The following is a 19,884-nucleotide window of genomic DNA, read 5'->3' on the forward strand; positions in this document are numbered from 1 at the left end:
AGAATGGGTTAATGCATTATAAATGTGGTTATAACGCAAAGTCTTACCCGTCTTGCCCAGTTGTTTAATTTTATAAAAATAAAAAAAAGCCTGATAAAGTTTTTTTAAAAGCCACCTTTAAAATCTGCTGCTTCTCCAGCTAATTTCCTTAATTGTCTCCATGAATGAAACATTAACTTTGAGTTTCTGTAAAACAATATTTACTGGAGACATACAGTAACATTCTGTTTAACCTTAAAACCTCCAGGTGAGGTATACCATTATTATAACCCTCCCATTATCATGTGACATTATACATGAAGCTACCCGCAGTCCTGCATCGAGTTGTTATTGTTATTATTATTATTGTTACTATTGTAATAGACTCTCTTCATGGTAAAAAAGCCTTGTATATATGTTTGTACGATCCTTACAATTCTCACTACTGTTTTCAGTGGCAACAGCGAGTGGCGCGCTACGAGCTTGTAGGTCTGCTATTTTCAGTGGAAACAGAGAACCATGCAGGGCTGTATCCTGGAGTCACCAGACAGACTTCATGCAGGCTGTAGTCTGTCTGTTCATTACACTTCTAGTAAAGCGATACCCCCCCCCCCACCTCCCCTCCCCTCCCCTCCTCCCCTCCCCTAACTTCTCAGCAATGGGAGTGCTGCTGTGTGGAGTTATAGCCCCTCCCCTTTCCCCTGTCTGGGTATAAAAGCCCTCCCTCCCCCTCGTCCACCTCAGAACAGCCAGAACAAAGTTTAGTGTGTGTGAGAGAGAGAGAGAGACGTCTCTTCAGAGAGACCCCCCACCCCCCCACCCCGTCCTGCAATTACAGGACAAAATGGAATAAAAAGAAGGGGGAACGCATCTACATTTTTTTGTTGTTTTTTACAGTAATATTTATCTATTTTTTTCCTCTCACGTGGATTATACGTCTCAGAGCCGACTACAGAACCATCAGGATTAAAAGAAGGATATTGTGTTTCTCTACTGAGTATGGTGGCTTACGATGAGCTGGGTAGCTTGGTGCCTATCAAACGGACCCTTCAAGTCATAGACTACCAGAACCAGGCCAATAAGGAGTCAGAGGTGAGGAGAGACATTAATGTTTTATATTATTAATTAATTAATTACTTTATTTACTGTAATGCGTTTAATTCAGTTTGCTGGGCAACAGTTGTGTGTTCTTCGTATAGTGATATGTGGGCACTACTTGGGACAGCTCGGCACCGCAATGTACATTGAGGTTATCTGAGAGTGTACAAATTTGGTTCCATTTGTACACTCTCAGAGTTAAAAAAAAAAGGTCTTAAGTAAACATGATGTGAACATGCATGGGTACATCTTTATCAGACTTTAATTTTACCCTTCAATGTCTTGCTTTGTAGCAATTTGTAGCAAGTTGTATATATAAATATTAGACCTTAATTATTGTCAACTGCTTAAGCGTGTTCTAATCATGTATACTAGTACTTAGTTTAGACAGTTTTTGGTTTAGACTAGTCATTGGTTAGACCAGTCATTAGTCCTACAACTACAACCTATCTCAAACCCTCACCCTAAACCTAACCTCCCACGGGGCAGCACACCTAAACCTAACCTTAACCCATGTCTAACCAATGACTAGTCTAATCTAAGTATGCACCCCGTTTACTTTACTTAAGACCATTTTTTTCAAATATTCTATTTTTTAAAAACATTTTGGACAAAATAAACAGTTTGACATCACGGTGCCCAGATGTCCCTAATACACACATATCCTGTTTAACCCTTTAGTATCGGGTTAGACCGGGGCTGGATTATTAGGTCACCTTATCAGATGTGAGTGAATCAGTGACTTAGCCCTAGTTCTTATCTCTACCTGGACACACAGGGTGTGTGTGTGTGGGTATGTGTGTGTTTATTTGCCTGCACTTTGTGCTAGAAGTCAACCTTTTATGGATGTTATGTCTGATCTAGGTTACTAGATTAGATCATCTTTATTGACCATCTCTATTGGACATTTAGTTAAGTTAATTATCGGGAGATAACTGCATGGGACTTGTTGTATAACCCGAGAAACGGGAGATTGTTTGCCTTGTTGTCCCCGTTATGCTGCATTTTGGTGAGAATGTGACCCGGCAGGTATCTCTCTCAGCCTCAGGTGGGGGATATTGACTGATTAAAGGAGGGCAGTAAAGATAAAAATCAAACAAACAAATCAAACAAAGGCTCCATCCTTTAATTTTAAAGAGGATCAGCTGTCCTCGCTGGGAGTCACAGCTGGGAGTGCTTGATGTAAAGCACAAGGACTCCCATTAACAATAGGTTGATGCTAATAACAAAAGAAGTGCAGGTTGGACTTCCCCAGGAGCCTGGGGGCAGATTGGGGCTCTTGTCTTGTCAGGTGCAAAGTGCTGCCTTTTGCACAGCAAGCCTAAGAGCATTCCTTTTAGCCTGACAATGAAAGGGACCGACCAGTCAGGGCTGCCAGAACCCAGGCCAGGTGTGCTAGTGTTTCTAGTTTAGTTTAGTTTATTCGCACAATAAAAACATTACAAAAAAGGTAACAAAAAGTGTGTGCAGGTGAGAAAATAAACCCAGGGAGGGCTTATATGTGGTTCTCACCAAAGATCAAAGATAATATACAAATAGTAATATACAAATAGTAAGACAAAGTAATCAAAACTTCCCCATCCATGATCTCAGCTGATTTTTTAAAGAACAGATATCGTTGAGTCAATTCTTTGAGCTCGGGGGGGGGGGGGGGGGGGGGGGGGGGGGAGGGCTAGCTTCGCTTCCTTCCCCTTTCAAATAATCGTGTGGTTTTCATTTCATATTTCATGAAGCAGAAGTTCTGATGTGTCAGGACAGCAGGAAAAGAGAAGTGAGAGCCGTGCCACATTTTGTGCTAAACTATAGTCCTCTCCTTTCCCCACATGAATGAAGTGAGGCCATGGTTGGTTGGTTGGTTGGTTTGCTCCACGCCTGGCCTGTATATCAGCTCAACGTTGCAGTGGTGTGATCCGTTGCGTGCGTGCAGAGCAGAGCATGGGACAGACACTGGGTATTAGCAGACAGCCAGACAGACGGACGTGCATGGTTTACATCAAAGGCTAAAACAGGGGAACAAGGGAACTTCTCTCTGGGGCCTCCCTCCCTTGACTGGAGTGGAGGGAGAGTTTATGAGAATGTAATCTTGGGGGTTTAGACTCGGGGGGTGTTTTATTGCTGCGGAGCACACATGTACAGTAACATGTGTTGTTAAAATAAAACGTGAGTATAGGTGCTTTGGTACTGTGTGTGTGGGACGGGGGGGGGGGGGGCGGGGTCGGTTGTTCCACTGTTGACGGCTAGCCCATTTTTGACCTGAGATCAGATTCTAAAAATGTCTGTTTGAAAATTGACAGTTTTCTGAAAAAGCTATGTTTCTATGTCGGCCGTTCTTCTTCGATTTTTCCAAAAATAGCAGACCTACAAGCTCATAGCGCGCCACTCGGTGGCGCGCTATGAGCTTGTCGGTCTGTTATTTTTCAATAGCTATAAAGCATGACATGATGCTAATAAACACCAAAAGGGCTTCTTCTCTCGCCCAAAATGGGCTAGACAGACAAGCAGCACACACAAATCCAGGATCTGTCTGTGGTTTCCTGAAGTGAGTTGGACTGAACAGAAACAGAAACAGAACAGCCCTTGAGGGAGGGAGGGAGGGAGTTCCCTGGACCGACCCGACACACACACACACACACACACACACACACACACACACACACACACACACACACACACACACACACACACACGGGCCTGGAATAGAACCTATTCTCTCTATCAGTCTGCCTGCAGTGTTGACACTTTCCAGGCCCGATGGGGAGTTGGTAAACGGACGGGGGAAGCCTATATACAAAGAGTGGGACTAGTGGCCCTTTTGTTGTCCCAGGGCCGGTCCCCAAATGGGACAGGAAAAAGGCTACAATGGGGGCGACACACGTTCCCAATATTGACTTTAGAAGCTTTATAACCCTCCTCTACTCACTTGAAACCAAAATTCAGGCTCCCCCACCCCCCCTCCCCCTTTTGTCCAGGGGAGTATAGTTTAGGCTCCGAAGCGGCTAAACTCACATTGATATGAGCTGCCCTCCCGTTCACTAGTCATGAGAATGTTTTTCACATGAGGGCCCTTTTTTCTCTTTTTTTTCTCCTAATGTAGATTCCTTCACTGACCACGATGGGGTCGGGGTCTGGCGGTTTGGGAAGTGGCCCCCTCTCTGTTTATTGGTCCGTCTCAGTTTAGAGAGAGGGGGGGGGGGGGGGAGGGTTGATATGATGGCTGGCTGTCTGGCTGTCTTTGACCGTAATATTCTGGTCCAGTTGTGTGGAGATACGTGGACCACAACCACACTGGTTTCTAATGCCACACCACCAGACTTAACCCATTTGGGGCGGGAACCCCTTTTTTGCATTATGTTATATACTTTAGCTATTGGAAAAATAGCAGATCTACAAGCTGCCGCGCTACGAGCTTGTAGGTCTGCTATTTTAGAAAAATCGTGAAAATGTGGCGCAAATCTTTGAATATATATTATTTCAGAGAGAACATTTTTAACTAAAGTCTTTGCTTCTGGCTGGAACAACATATTTTTCAAATTGAGGTCGGAGGCCAATTACATATAATTGTTTGGGGTCCTTGACATGAAATAGTTTGAGAACCACTGACTGATTATAGAAACATGAGAGGTTTTCAGAAAACTGTCAGGATTTAGAAGAACATTTTGTAAGAATGGTTCTCCGGTCTAAACGACTTAATGCAGATCTGTTTCACAGCTGTGTCTGCGCCAGGGCCCTGAAGAATGGACACTCTTGTTTCTCCCTTTTTTTTGCTGAGCTGAGGCAAAAGAAAAAGACAGAGAGAAAGACAGACAGACAGAAAGAAAGAAAGAAAAATCCCCATTCTCCCTGAGTCAGTAGAAAACACTAGCAACGGGGTCTGCAAAGTGCTCAAAACCCCCTAACAAGAAACACATGCACTGTCTTTTAGTCTTAGTCTTAGTCTTTTAGTCTTTAGTCTTAGTTTTAGTCTTTTAGCACGGGGTCTGCAGTGCTCAAAACCCCCCAACAAGAAACACATGCACTGTCCGTCCGTCCGTCTGTCTGTCTGTCCCACGCCACCCCCAGACGAAGATAATTACGACTCTGTGGCTGTTCGTTCTTCTACTGTCATGTTTCTTCAAGAGGGCTTTTTTCTGTGGCTTCTTGAAATCATTACCTCACATTCTGCAGCGCTTTGATTCCTCCTACGGTCTTGTTGCTGTTGGCAAAGTGCCCAAGCGTCTCTCTCTCTCTCTCTCTCTCTCTCTCTCTCTCTCTCTCTCTCTCTCTCTCTCTCCGCTCGCAGCCTGGGGGCTCGGTGAAGGGAGGAGGAGGGGTCGGGGGGGGTGGGGGGAGGGGGGTCACCTGTTCCAGGTGTGGTGTTGCTCTCACGCGAGGGCTGCTACGGAGGGCCTGCCTTGACTCGCATGTAGAAAAACACCACTGTTGTTCACCCCCCTCCACGCACACACACACACACACACACACACACGCACGCGCACACACACACACACACACACACACACACACACACACACACACACACACACACACACACACACACACACACACACACACACTCACACTCTCTCTCTCTCCCCGAATATCAACAGTCAGCAGAGCAAAGGGGGGACAGAGTCTGTTTATGGCGCAGTTTGGTTTACTTCCTGCTGCTGGTTGTGTTTGTTTAAGCTGTCCCGGGATGACACAGTGCCACACTGTCCCGTACCACACACACACACTGTCCTCATACCACACACACACACACACACACACACTGTCCCCATACCACACACACACTCACTGTCCCATACCAGAATCAGAATCAAACTTTATTGTCACATCACATTACAAGTAACATGGGTGAAATTCTTGTTTGTGCAGCAGCTCATCATTGCAGTTAAAAGAAAGAAAGTGCATAGTACATGACTAAACTACATGGTACAATATGTATGCATATACAACAATTAAATAAAGTGATGTAGCCATACAGTATGTATATATAAAGTAGTCTCTACTAACAGGAGACCAGTTCAGTCTATGCGGCGTCACCACACACACACACTGACTGTCTCATACCACACACACTCTCACACACTGTCCCATACCACACACACACTGTACCACACACACACTGGCGGTCCCATAGGTCTACTCCACACCTCTGGGGGTTAAAGGGGCCTGTTCGTTAAAGAGCGGTGCCACTCGGGAGACATTTGAGAGATAGAACTAAATCTCTCTCTTGAGTTTTGAGCTGTTGTCAGGCCTATAAAGCTGAGAGCCTGAGTACTGTGTGTGTGGGGTGTGTGTGTGTGTGTGTGTGTGTGTTGGGGGGGGGGGGGGGGGGGGGGCACACGACACTCACGACACTCTCGGACAGCTGAGAGCAGAGGGTCCCGTGCATTCCTGGCATGCCTCCTCCCCTTCCCCAGTAAGTCATATGTCAGAGAGGGGGTTCTTTGTGCTCCGTTGGGCTCAACGCCTGGCCTGGCCGGGCCTAGCCAGGACTCTCACCATGATGGAGCTGACAGCTGCTGTGGGGGGGGTGTTTAACTCCTCCTCCTCTTCATCCTCCTATAACCTCACTGAAACTCTGTCAGCTGATCCGCCTGTCTGTCTGTATGTCTGTCCGACGGTCTGTCTGTCTGTAGGGTGCAGTACTTAGTTTAGACAGTTTTGGGTTAGACCAGTCATTAGTCCTACAACTACAACCTATCTCAAACCCTCACCCTAAACCTATAACCTCCCACGGGGCAGCACACCTAAACCTAACCTTAACCCACGTCTAACCAATGATTAGTCTAAACTAAGTATGCACCCCCTGTCTGTCTGTCTGTCTGTCTGTCGGACTCAGCTCAAGAGCAGGCGGGTGGACAGGAGGCTCCGAATGCAGATTTATGACTTTGAGATGGCGATGCTTCATCACAAGGGAAGTCACAAGGGAACGCAGGCCTGCACTCTCTGCAGAGTCCTCCTCCTTGGTGGAAATTCCCCCCATGGTGGCCCGATCGAATCCTTTTAGTTCCAAGTTCACGACACGGGGACGTTTTAGTGTTAACTGTTTGTGTTAAGTGTAATGATGTGTGTGTGTGTGTGTGTGTGTCTCCTGACTGACCCCTGCTGTGTCTCTCCTCCTCTCTAAAGGAACCCAGCAACAAGCGCGTCCGTCCTCTCGGCAGAGTGACCACGCTAGCCAGCCTCATCTCTCCGGTGAAGGGTGGGGCCGTCCGGCGCTTCGGCCAGACCATCCAGGCCTCGTTCCGGGGTGGTGGTGCCGGTGGCGATGGAGGCAAGGCCTCGGCGCCGGGCGGCGGCGGCGGCGGCGGCGGCGGCGTGCCCGCCCAGAAGGCCCCGCCCTGCGCCCACATGAAGGCCACGGCGCCCACGCCGCCCAAGAGGAGGAACAGCACGCTGTGGTCCGAGACGCACGACGCCCACCAGAAGGGAACCTTCTCCACCAAGGAGATCAAGAGGCAGGAGGTGAGGAACAACTTCAGACTACACAGGTCGCCTCCCCCTGGCCAGCCGGGGCGCCTGATGGAGGGGAAAGGAACTGGTTGGAATAACGTGTTCCTTCCACGCGCTACGTCCAACCAGGGAAACTCCCCCCTGTCAGGTGTAAAGGAGCAACTTGGACACTCAGGCATGAAGGAAGCATGAGTTCAAGTCCGTTGCTCTCCCCTTGTCCCCCATATATGGGGACTAGGTTGGTGGAGGGTGTGTAGAGCCCAGGATCACATTAGATGATTGACACAGGGGTGAAAAATGGGTTACAAAATCTATTAAAAGATATATATAAAAAAAGACTACACTGGACAGATGTTGCGTGCGAGTCTGCAGCTAAAACTGCAGCCCGGGAGGAGACCAAAAAAAAAAGAACTATAACCAAATAGCATTCCAGGTCAAATTATTCCAGGCAATAATAACACAATATTCTGGCTGTCTGGGTCAGTTTTATATTAAGCCCAGAGGGCCAACAGTACAAAGGATTTAATGCACTCCATGGCTCTGACGACGCACTCAAAACATTTTCTCTCTCCCTCTTTTTCTGCTTCTCCACTCTGTGCGCCAGTAAAAGCCTTTCAGACAGTGTTAACATTCACATGTCCTCATAGTATTTGTGCTAAATGAGCTAAGTGGAGGTCAAAAACTCCTATTTTCCCCCCGTCTGTCTGTGAGCGAGCCAATGTAGACCTTATTACCAGGTCTTACGTAGTGTAGACTCTACCTCCGTACTCGACTCCTACATGGCAGACTTCTCAGCCAACTGTCAGGACCCATAAAACACTGTAGCACGCAAATGTAAGCACAGGGAGGGAGGGAGGGGAGACAGTAGAGTCAGGCCATCGCACACATTCAGTGGTTGACCTCAGTAATGTGGCATCAGCGGTGGTGACTATTTAGCCCATTTTGACCTGAGAGCAGATTCTAAAATTGTCTTCTAAATCCTGACAGTTTTCTGAAAAAGCCATTTCTTTTGTGATTTTTCAAAAAATAGCAGACCCACAAGCTCATAGCGCGCCACTCGGTGGCGCGCTATGAGCTTGTAGATCTGCTATTTTTCAATAGCTAAAGCATAACATAATGCTGACACCAAAAAAGTGTAATGGGTACTGCATGTAATAATATAACGACATCCAGCATCCAATTCTTTTTTACTTTAGTTTTCTTCGCCTAAAATGTCTTTTTTTTATCTCCTTCCTCTTCCTCCTCAGGCCATTTTCGAGTTGTCTCGCGGAGAACAGGACCTGATTGAAGACCTGCAGCTCGCACGCAAGGTTTGTATTTATTTTTGTTTTTTAAATCTTCCCCCCCTTTTTTAAACCTCCTCGTCCTCGTCGAACTCGAGGACGGAGTGAATGTTAAAGAAAACAAAGATTTAATCAGAGGCTGGCAGGCCCTCCGCACCACACACTGGAGCCAAGAGGTTATAAAAAGGAAGGAATGGTACCTCTCTTCTGTTTTTCCTCTCTCTTCTTACCATTAATGCTATTCTTAGCCTCCATGACGCTCACCACCCCTCCCCTCCTCCCCTCTGTTATCGAACCAAAGAATGTCGGTTGGAATGGATGGTTATCTGACCGATTCTCCCTCCCTCTCCTCATCCACCAGGCGTACCACGACCCGATGCTGAAGCTGTCCATCATGTCCGAGGAGGAGCTGACCGTCATCTTCGGCAACCTGGACACCTACATCCCGCTGCACGAGGACCTGCTGGCCCAGCTGGCCAAGGCCACCGGGCCCGACGGTACCGTGGGCCAGATCGGACAGATCGTCGTCAGCTGGGTGAGTTAGTTGTGAACTCTCGTAGATCCATCCATCCATCCATCTTCAACCGCTTATCCGTAGTCGGGTCGCGGGGGCAACAGCTCCACCAGAGAGCTCCAGACTTCCCTCTCCAGAGCAACATAGATCGATCTGCTATATATTCCAGAGCGCAAACCAAACAAACAAAAAATGACTTTGTCTTTTTTAGCTCCACTGGATCTCTTCTCCAGTATAGTCCCTCCCTAACATTATATAGTCTAGTTTGTATTTGTTGGGCTAAATTGTCAATATATTTTAGTCTTAGGGCCGATTCATACATACATTTTACCGCTGTTTCGGCGCTGTAGTGCCGAAATGATTTTGGCTCGTCAGAAATCTTAAGTAGCACCGAAGAGGACGGTACCCCCCCCCCCCCCCCCCCGAACCTCAAATGACGTCACTTTGTAGGCTCTACAGAGCCGAACCCATTTCTATTCGGCTCTAAAATAGGAGTCGGCCCTAAGCTTTAGCCACCATAGCTTAGTTTTTACTTAGTCTTCGTCTGTGAAAACCACTGTGCTTTCCATGCATTTCAAACAGACGGGCGTCACGTCGTGGTCTGAAGCATAACGGAGTGTTAATTCTTAACGTGTTCCTCATCATCTCTCCCCCAATCAGCTGCCCCGGCTGAACGCGTACCGCGACTACTGCAGCAACCAGCTGGCGGCCAAGGCCCTGCTGGACCAGAAGAAGCAGGACCGGCGGGTCCAGGACTTCCTGCAGCGCTGCCTGGACTCGCCCTTCAGCCGGAAGCTGGACCTGTGGAGCTTCCTGGACATCCCGCGCTCGCGCCTCTTCAAGTACCCGCTGCTGCTCAAGGAGGTCCTCAGGCACACGCCGGAGGGGCACGCCGACACCGCCAGCCTGGAGCAAGCGGTGAGTGTTGTGGGGCACGCACGCACGCGCACGTACGAGGTTCCCACTGGACACACGCTGGTCTGACAAACCCATTCTAACCTGAGATCAGATTCTAGAAATGTCAGTCGCTCTTCGATTTTTCAAAAATAGCAGACCTACAAGCTCGTATCGCGCCACTCGGTGGCGCGATATGAGCTTGTAGATCTGCTATTTTTCAATAGCTAAAGCACGACATGATGCCAACACCAAAATGGGTGCCCGGTCAGAATGGGTTAAGGATCCCCATTAGCTGGTGCCGTAGCAACCAGCTAGTCTTCCTGGGGTCGACAATACAATTACAAATACACATTTGTTAAAAAGTCAGTATTCAACTTACATTAGTTCTGATAAAATAAAAATAAAAATTGCTAAGATTACAAGTGAGAGGGTGAAAAAAAAAACACAAAAAAACACAACACAACACTTCACTGTATCAAATGGAATTTTAGATGCTTTTTAAACGTTTACTGTAAATGCAACACAGGTTCCGAGGCTGGTTATTCCAAAGTGTCAATGACCTATACATAACTGATCTCTTTAGAAAGTTATATTTTGGGGCGATGGTAACACAAGCTGTCCATTACTGGAACCTCTAGTACCATGATCATGCACAGTATTACTAAAAACAATCTGTGAATCCAAAACACTCTGTGAATGCTATTCACAGAGTCCTCTCCATGTCCTGTGGTAGCTCGTGTGGGACAAGTTAACCCATTTTGGTGTTATAGCATTATGCTATGCTTTAGCTATTGAAAAATAGCAGATCTACAAGCTCATACGAGCTTGTAGGTCTGCTATTTTTTGAAAAATCAAAGAACCACTGACATAGAAACATAGCTTTTGTCAGAAAACTGTCAGGTTGTATAGAAGACATTTTTAGAATCTGATCTCAGGTCAGAACGGGTCCCTCACCATGTCCTCCCTGTGGTGGTGTATGCGTGTCTAATATGAATGTTCCTGTCTTGTCTTCAGATCTCCATCGTGCAGGGCGTGCTGTCCGACATCAACATGAAGAAGGGAGAGTCCGAGTGCCAGTACTACATCGAGAAGCTGGAGTACCTGGACGACAGGCAGCGGGACCCGCACATCGACCACTGCAAGAGCCTGTCGTGTCACGGGGAGCTCCGCAACAAGAGTGGCACGGTAAGAGACATGCACATCATATATACGCGCACACGCAGACACACACACACACACACACACACACACACACACACACACACACACACACTGCTGCCGTCTACCATCATCTTCTACATCCTGACAGTTTTTCTGAAAAAGCCATGTTTCTATGTCAGTGGTTCTTCGATTTTTCAAAAGATAGCAGACCTACAAGCTCGTAGCGCGCCACTCGGTGGCGCGCTATGAGCTTGTAGATCTCACACACACTGCTTCTACCATCATATGCACCAAATGCAAGCTCCATATTAACATTGTGTCTCCTATACAACAACAATCTATATGTGACCAGATTTGACTGAGAGACTGCCATCGCGTAAATTCCAGCTTTTCAAAATGAGTTAATAGCACAGGCAGACTCTTCACATACTAACTTACTAGAGCATGTCTGAAATAAGTGTCAGAGCTGAAATCGACATGTAAATATGAAATAAATGCTTAAACATGTAGCTATAGGTGTAATGTTAGAGACCACAGAAGTGAACCTTTTCAAGCCCGTTTCCTCAACTCGCTGTTTCTCTGTAAGACATTTACTCTATAAGCCACATCTCCAAAACTGGTGGGTCAAACTGAACAACCAATATGTCAATTTGAAGCTATGATTCCCTGCTTTCATATGACATGAAAAAACAAAAATTAAAAAAAATCCAATGGCTTTCTCTCAGACAAATTTGGTCACATTGTTATCGCAGGAGAGTAAAGTCAGCGATGTGTAATGAATTAATAATGACTCTATACTGACTTGTCGTCCTCCTCCTCCTCTAGAAGCTGCACGTGTTCCTGTTCAACGAGCTGCTGGTCCTCACGCGGCCTGTGACCCGTAACGAGCGGCAGTGCTTCCAGGTGTACCGCCAGCCCATCCCCGTGCACCACCTGGTGCTGGAGGACCTGCAGGACGGGGACGTCCGCATGGGCGGCTCCTTCAGGGGCGCGTTCAGCAACTCAGACAAAGGTATGAGCAAAGACGACGGCCATACCCGCCGTACCGCCACCCACAGTATGGTGTTGTTTGGTGTTAGCATTATGCTATGCTTTAGCTATTGGAAAATAGCAGATCTACAAGCTCGTAGCGCGCCACTCGGTGGCGCGCTATGAGCTTGTAGATCTGCTATTTTTGAAAAATCGAAGAACGACTGACATAGAAACATAGCTTTTTCAGAAAACTGTCATGATGTAGAAGACGTTTTTTTAATCTGATCTCAGGTCAGAATGGGTTAATGCCACATTAACATCACGTTAACCCATTTTGGACTGCCGGTCAATTTAAAAAAAAGGCTTCAAAATCATTTTTTTTTCTCTTAAAAACCCATGTTTCTATGTGTCAGTGGTGCTCAACCTTTTTCATGTCAAGGACCCCCAGAATTATCTCTATTGGGCCACGGACGGACCCCCATCTCAAAATATGTAGTTCCAGGGACGCCCCCCAGAAGCCAATATTTGAGTTAAAAATGTTCGCTCTGAAATATATATTCAATGATTTGTGCCACATTATAACGATTAAAAGAAAATAGCAGATCTACAAGCTCATAGCGCGCCACCGAGTGGCGCGCTATGAGCAATGTCTATATGTTTCGTTTATTAGTTGACTATTCTTAGTTCATCAGTTTATTTTTCTTAATCTGGGAATAAAAGGTATAGAGTGAAGCCTAGGCTTATTACATCTACCCTTTTGTCCGTTAACTTAAAATAATAAAAATGAAAATATATATGTATTCTACTGAATAATGTAATATTCAAGTAGCAGAATAAAATAAAAAGTCCTTACATGCTCTCCCTTTTTTTTCTTTCTAAAAAACAAGCAAAACAATATGCTAATAATAGTCACAGTAGTAACATTTTCACACAAAAAACAAAATAAACAAATGGCACTTCATAGCACTATGGCCACTTGATTTCATGCAACAATGTCAACAATGTCTAACGAACTCTAACCCGTGTCCTTTCCTTCCTCCTCCTCCAAACAGCCAAGAACATCTTCCGCGTCCGCTTCCAGGACCCGACGCACGGCCAGTCTCACACGCTGCAGGTCAACGACGTCTTCCACAAGCAGCAGTGGCTCAACTGCCTCCGCAGCGCCATCTCCGTCCACCGGGGGCCGCTCCCCGCCCCCCTCGAGGCGCCCGCCTCGTCGCCCGCCACGCCGTCGCTCGCCGACGCCCGCTCCAAGGGGCGCCGCCCCTCCTCCATCTCCGCCATCGTCCACATGGAGGAGACGATCGACGAGAACTCGGTTCTCCTCCCGGAGGAGAAGAAGAAGTCCCAGTCGGCGCCCTGCTCGCCCGCACAGCGCCTGGACGACGAGACCTCCAACCTCCCCAGCCTCCCCCTGTCCTCCCAGTGCTCCTCGTCGTCCCTGTCCTCGTCCTCTTCGTCCCCCTCGTCCTCGCCCTCGTCCCCGCTGGCGTCGCCCGTCTTACACAAAGCCAAGAAGGAGAAGCGGAGGTTTGGGTCCTTGGGGAAGAGGAAAGAGACGATGGTATGAAGTTCTGAACCGCAGCAGAGACAGTGAGAGAAAATGGACTCTCCCACACAGAACTGACTTTTCTTTTTTGTAGATAAGAAACACACAAAAGGGACGATGATGCGCAGAAGAGAAGATAAGCAGCAGAGCGGCGGGGGGCAGTTATAAGTCTGCCTCGCTCTGCTCAACTGGGACTTGTATTTAATTTTATGTGTGTGTGTGTGTCTGTGTGTGTGTGTGTGTGTTATTTCAACAGTGTTCCGTGTTACTGTCCTCATCGGCAGCTATTTACCTTACCCCTCCACCCGTCCCCTGTCCCAGTGTGCAGGGGTACGAGCTCATATACCGCAGAAGGCCTATTCATATAGTCTTGATTTTCGGTGGTGAGCTGACCACCGCTGACCACCGCAAAATAACGTTGAGCGGTGGTGAGTAAAAACGGAGAGAAGGGCTGGAGCGGTGGCGGTGGTTTGCTCTTCACCGCGGCTCAGTGACGTCATGTTGTAGTTCGGTGGTCACCTCAGTGACGTCATGTTGTAGTTCGGTGGTCACCTCAGTGACGTCATGTTGTAGTTCGGTGGTCACCTCAGTGACGTCATGTTGTAGTTCGGTGGTCACCTCAGTGACGTCATGTTGTAGTTCGGTGGTCACCTCACCACCGAAAATCCAGACTATGTATGAGCCTAGAGTAGAGAGCAGTATTCCACAGAGACCGGCATGGCTTCTTCCCTCGGCTGTAATATTATTATAGGGAAGCAGTTCTATACGATTAAGACAACATATTATTATTATTATAGTCCTCACATTAATCTGTGCGGTCGTTTTGTTGTTGGAGAAGACAAGAGGGTCATTGTGTTTACTGTTGATTTGATATTTAAGCATTCATGTGTCATTGTTTTTGGGGGGTAATTCAAGTGTTACATTTTTAATTTTATATTATTCTAAATTTTATTGTAGCTCTTTTTTTATTCTATTTTCAAACAGCACTGGGGTTTTTTTTAAGCTTTTTTTAGCTGATTTTGGGCATTTAGAGGTGAACAGTCAAAGAGAACCCACCAAAACAAACGCAAAACAAAAAATGTCTTATTTTTCTACATTCCTATAATCCCGGCTACAGAACGGAGGCATTGATTTAAATGCAATCACTTCTTCTGGTAGAACAAAAACACATTGCTACAAGTAGCAATTTTGAAATCATTTGATGTTACAAATGGGAAATACTTTTGTTTTATTTTCATTTATAAAACAAAAACAACAACTTCTATCTGAGCCATGTTGGTTTAAAAAGAAAGCTGACTATCACAATGAAAAATGGATCACTTTTTCAATGTAGCATCTTGCATGGAAGCTTTATTAATTATAGTTGGTGACACTGCTTTGTGCCAGTATAGAATGTATACGTCTGTGAGGGGTTTGGAACTAATTGAGGATAAGAACGTTTGTTAAGATATTTAAAGGATGGTCATTGAATGGAGAAAAAAAAAGAATATTGTCAGAGAGAAAGTAGCAAAAAAAAGGTTGATAAAGCTTGTTTAATGGAACAGAGTTGGATTGTTGATGCACGGTGTTGTATTATTAGCCACGGTATTGATATTATAGCGCTGTTGGAACGTGGTACCGCAACGTGCTCAAACAAAATGGATGGTTTGAGGCACTGGTGAAAAGCCAGTGAGCTAAAAATGGATCAAGTATGTAGGGGTTAGGGAGGCAATGGAGGGTTTACCGTATGTGATGGAAGTGAAGTTAAAAAGAGTTGTGTTGTTAAAAGAAAAGAACGGAAAGAGGCCAAAGAAATGGACTGCCACGGCCTGTATGTAAAGTGGTGTAATTTGAATATTTAAAGAACAATAAAGATCTGTGTAAGATTTGCATCTGACCTTTTACGCCTTTCCTTGTGTTTTGTTGTTAATGATGTAATCATTTACTTACTGTCCTGATCGATCTGGTTCACAGGATGCAGGAAATGGGTTAACAGGTTGTCCTGCTATCTACTGTAGACCATGTGGGTTATTATGACTCATTATACAACAGGTCGTTTCGAGGAAGCAATCTGATTGGTTGAAACAGCCTTCTAGCCGTGGGTTAAACCAGCATCATTCACCACCTAATCAAAATAAAGAATTCAGCTGCTCTGTTCTCCCAGAGCGCTAACAAACTCGATAGCTAGTTTCTTGGGACATTTGTGGTCGTAGTGACTACATCTGTCATTAAAAATATATATTCTTTCAGCGATTTTCTTAGTTTTAAGGGTAACTGTTGTATAATTGCAATATTACACTTCAGTGATGCTTGCGGAACTCTACTTCGTCTCGTTCCTGACCGCATCACTGTCGTGGCAATAATCACGTTAAACCACACCCTCGTATAATATTGCTTAATTCTACCATGAAACGGAAAGAGATTGTCGTTACCCTACGACGACTACAATAACTCAATTCACAAGTCATAATAACTCATTCACAAGAAATCACATTCACAGCTAATAACACTAAAGTCAGTATTGATATGATGAGATACCTCTCTCTATCCTTTTCTTAGTTTAAAACCATCAACCTTTTCATTAGGAAGACCCAATAAAGTGGTTGATTAGAGACTTATTAACGCTAAAGACTGGAGCTTAATACTGTAACGACAGCCATAGACTCCTATAATGCAGGCTAGCGCATCGCGGGTTCAAGTCCCGTTTCTTACAACTTTGCTGTACAGGTACAGTATGTCACTCCTCGTCTCTCTCTCCATATGTTTCCTGTCTGTCTCCACTTAATCTATCAACAAAGGGCAAAAAAAGCACAAACATGTAAAACAAATTACAAAACGATACGGTAATGCTATGTAGGGTTGCATTGTTCTTCTAAAGGAGATCAAAGGTCTTTTTTAGATCAACTGTCTATTAGTATTAAAGCAATCACAGCCTTCGTAGTGATGATAATTCAACATGAGTGGACACTGCAGAGAGAGCGAACGGTTTTCATTTCAGACATTACTATAAACACATTGAAGTCAAACATAGAAGTTTATTGGACCGGCCTAGATTCTGTCTACGCAATAAGGTTTGCTTGGCAGGACGACGCTCAGTTTAAGGTTTTATTATGCAATGGCCTCATGTCTGCTTTTGAGAAGTGAAAGCATTCTCCAAACATTTGCTCATAGATTAGTGTTGCCTTATTTACTGTAATGAAAGAATGTCCGTAACCAAATACCGGCATGCCAGTAATATGTTTGGGTTTAAAAAAAGGCATGGAAAGATTACGTTATTTCTGTAGCATATTTCTTACACAAAGGCAAAGTCAAATGCTTAGTTTACATAATAAGGCATGCAAAGGCCAAAGAAGGCATTTCAAAAGGTTCTGATCAAGGATTGAACTATCGCAAACTATTATGTTTCATTGTGGTGTGGAAGAAATATCGTCGGTATCATGGCCAGTAGTATGTAAGTGGGCGGCTGTGGCTCAGGAGGTAGAGCAGGTCGTCCAATATGATCCATGGGTCGGCGGTTTGAATCCTGGCTCCTCCTGTCTACATGTCAAAGTGTCCTTGGGCAAGACACTGAACACCAAATAGCTCCCATTGTGCTGGTTGGTACCTTGCAGGACTTCTGTCGCAATCAGTGTATGAATGTGTATGTGAATGTAATGATCTATGTAAAGCGCCTTGGATAAAGGTGCTATATAAATGCACCATTTACCATTTAAGTAACTTGGTAAGTATCTTTTCACCTATTTGATTCTGATTGGAGGTTCGAAGCCAGGTCGTGGGGACCTCTAGGAGGCCGGCATCACTGGACCTGACGCGGCTTGAGTCAGAGACGAGTAATAGAGGATTAATGCCTTCATTCATACATATATAGTATTACATACAATACAATGCAATACATGTTGGTAACGGTAACGGGGAATAAAACTCATCATAGCATCATAGACAGTCCGGGTGGTGGATTGTATGTCTATGTATTGAGACTGAGACTAAACATTAAACAGTGACCGAGGTCAGTGGTTAACGTTTTGTTGAGATAAAAAAGTGAGAGATCCTCCTTTTAGTTTTGTCTGCCTCTTTCAGGGTGTTCTACAAGAATGCGCGGTGTGATCTTTAAGAGCGTTTAAGAGTTGTGTCTGTCGGCTTGAAGTGTTCCTGAGCAAGCAAGGAAACACACTACACACTACTACATACACTACATTCTAGTGCCACGCGCTCAATTAATTTGAGCAGCTGCTGTTGCGTAACGCATTTCCTTTTTTTGTACTTTCATACAAAAATGTCTGAGTTTATGCAATACCGTACGCGTGGTACATATGCAGTTATTCATCACTTAGTAGTTTGCGTATTATACAGAATTTCTCTGTCTGGACAATCTCGCATAACATAATATGCAAGGAAGTTTTTAAACAAGACAATGTATCTGAGAGGAATATCAATGCACCAGGAACCTCTTTTTCGGACCACGCAAGAAGCGGACCATTTTTTGTTTAGTTTAGTTTTTTTGCACAAAGCGGCCTCCTGGTGGCGCTATAACAGGCCGTTCTGGAAAGTTTGGGGCAGAGGTTCATCGTTGGCATCCAGGGAGTGTGTGTGCAAAATTTGGCATCGACCGGGTTAACGGTGGCCGAGATTAGCTGCTCACGGACACACGGACGGACACACACACACGGACGGACGGACGGAGTGCAAAACATACTCTCCCCCCATGCCTTCGGCCTGGTGGAGACAATAATAATAGAGCTGACAAAGCTGTCAGACAGTAAACTAAGAAAATAACATAATAATAATAAAAATGAAATAAGTAAAATGACATAGTACGGAGATACTCGACGGAAAGTGACAGCTACTGTATATGTAGCTCTCCTTTAAGTAATCTAAAACTGTGTCTGCTATGTTGGAAGTGCTGTAGACCTAGAATGCCTGTGATCATTTAATTATACTTCGTAAATTTTCATGTATCAGAGGCATAGAACGGTCCCACTTACTTTATGGTCGGGTTCCATATTGGCGGCCTAAATGTGATAAATGCTCCGTTTGTACTCACCCATTAAATAATTCCAAAGACGCGGAGTGAAATATGGTCCTCTAGTTTTATATCCATGTGAAAGTTCTGGCACAAAACGTGTATTTAGTGAATTATCTCCACTTTTTCAAGAGATGCACACGGACATCTTTCTCTCAATCGATGAACAATCGATGAACTGATTTTACAAATACGTCCTGTTTACCGCAGACGTCATCACCAATTGACCAGGGAAACACAAAGGTTTGCAGTCACACAATTGGCAGGTGCTTTGCGATAGGTGCTGGGTAATTTTTTCACGTCTTTGGAATTATTTAATGGGTGAGTACAAACGGAGCATTTATCACATTTAGGCCGCACATGTTAAAGTTCTACCACAAATCAAGGAGGGTGTACTATGGCTCTTGTATGTGAAATACTGTACATACTGTATGTAACAACAAGAGCCGTTCTAGGGCTAGAAGTGCTTGTAATGGGAAATATGAAATTGTGCATTCACACCACTAATTGTAAAAACTGCATATCCTGATTGTCTAGCCTAACTGGGTGTGGTCTACACTGAGTACTAGGCCTCTCTCGACTTAATCAACCATTTACGCACATCAATAGGCTTTTGTTATGACCAAAGTATCGGTGAGACGGTTCCTGGATCTCCAGCTGTCTAGCAACACCAGCCCAGCCTCTGTTTTTGTTTGGTCATGTTTATTCATCACAGTTTATTCATACCCATCCAAGGTTACTAGATTTAGACCACTTGTCATTCTAATTAGATTTGTCCCATTGTCTGATGTGGAGGCTACCTGTCTGGTCATGTGACCAACAGTTACTCCTCCTCCTTTGAGTAAGACTGTATAAAATTGACACACATGTATTGTTCTGGAGTTCAGTCATCCGACATGCTGGAAGATGGTTGTGCTCTAGAGAATCTCGAGATCTCTATTAAATTGAACTGAATGCCTCATATCATCTTGTCCTCACCTTATCTTTTAGT

At 45.2% G+C, this 19,884-nt stretch overlaps 1 protein-coding gene across 1 annotated transcript; it reads left to right on the top strand.

The window, feature by feature from the left end:
- Positions 1 to 833: 833 nt before the first annotated feature.
- On the top strand, positions 834 to 15,770 carry net1 (neuroepithelial cell transforming 1). Its single transcript, XM_083757718.1, has 8 exons — positions 834 to 1,071; positions 7,195 to 7,530; positions 8,766 to 8,828; positions 9,163 to 9,336; positions 9,976 to 10,233; positions 11,227 to 11,397; positions 12,199 to 12,385; positions 13,398 to 15,770. The coding sequence occupies exons 1-8, from the start codon at positions 979 to 981 to the stop codon at positions 13,913 to 13,915; spliced, it is 1,800 nt and encodes a 599-aa protein (XP_083613844.1). The 5' UTR covers positions 834 to 978; the 3' UTR covers positions 13,916 to 15,770.
- Positions 15,771 to 19,884: the final 4,114 nt, after the last annotated feature.

Source organism: Protomyctophum parallelum (assembly GCF_964188405.1).
Source record: "Protomyctophum parallelum genome assembly, chromosome: 22".
In the NCBI taxonomy this organism is placed as follows: Eukaryota; Metazoa; Chordata; class Actinopteri; order Myctophiformes; family Myctophidae; genus Protomyctophum; species Protomyctophum parallelum.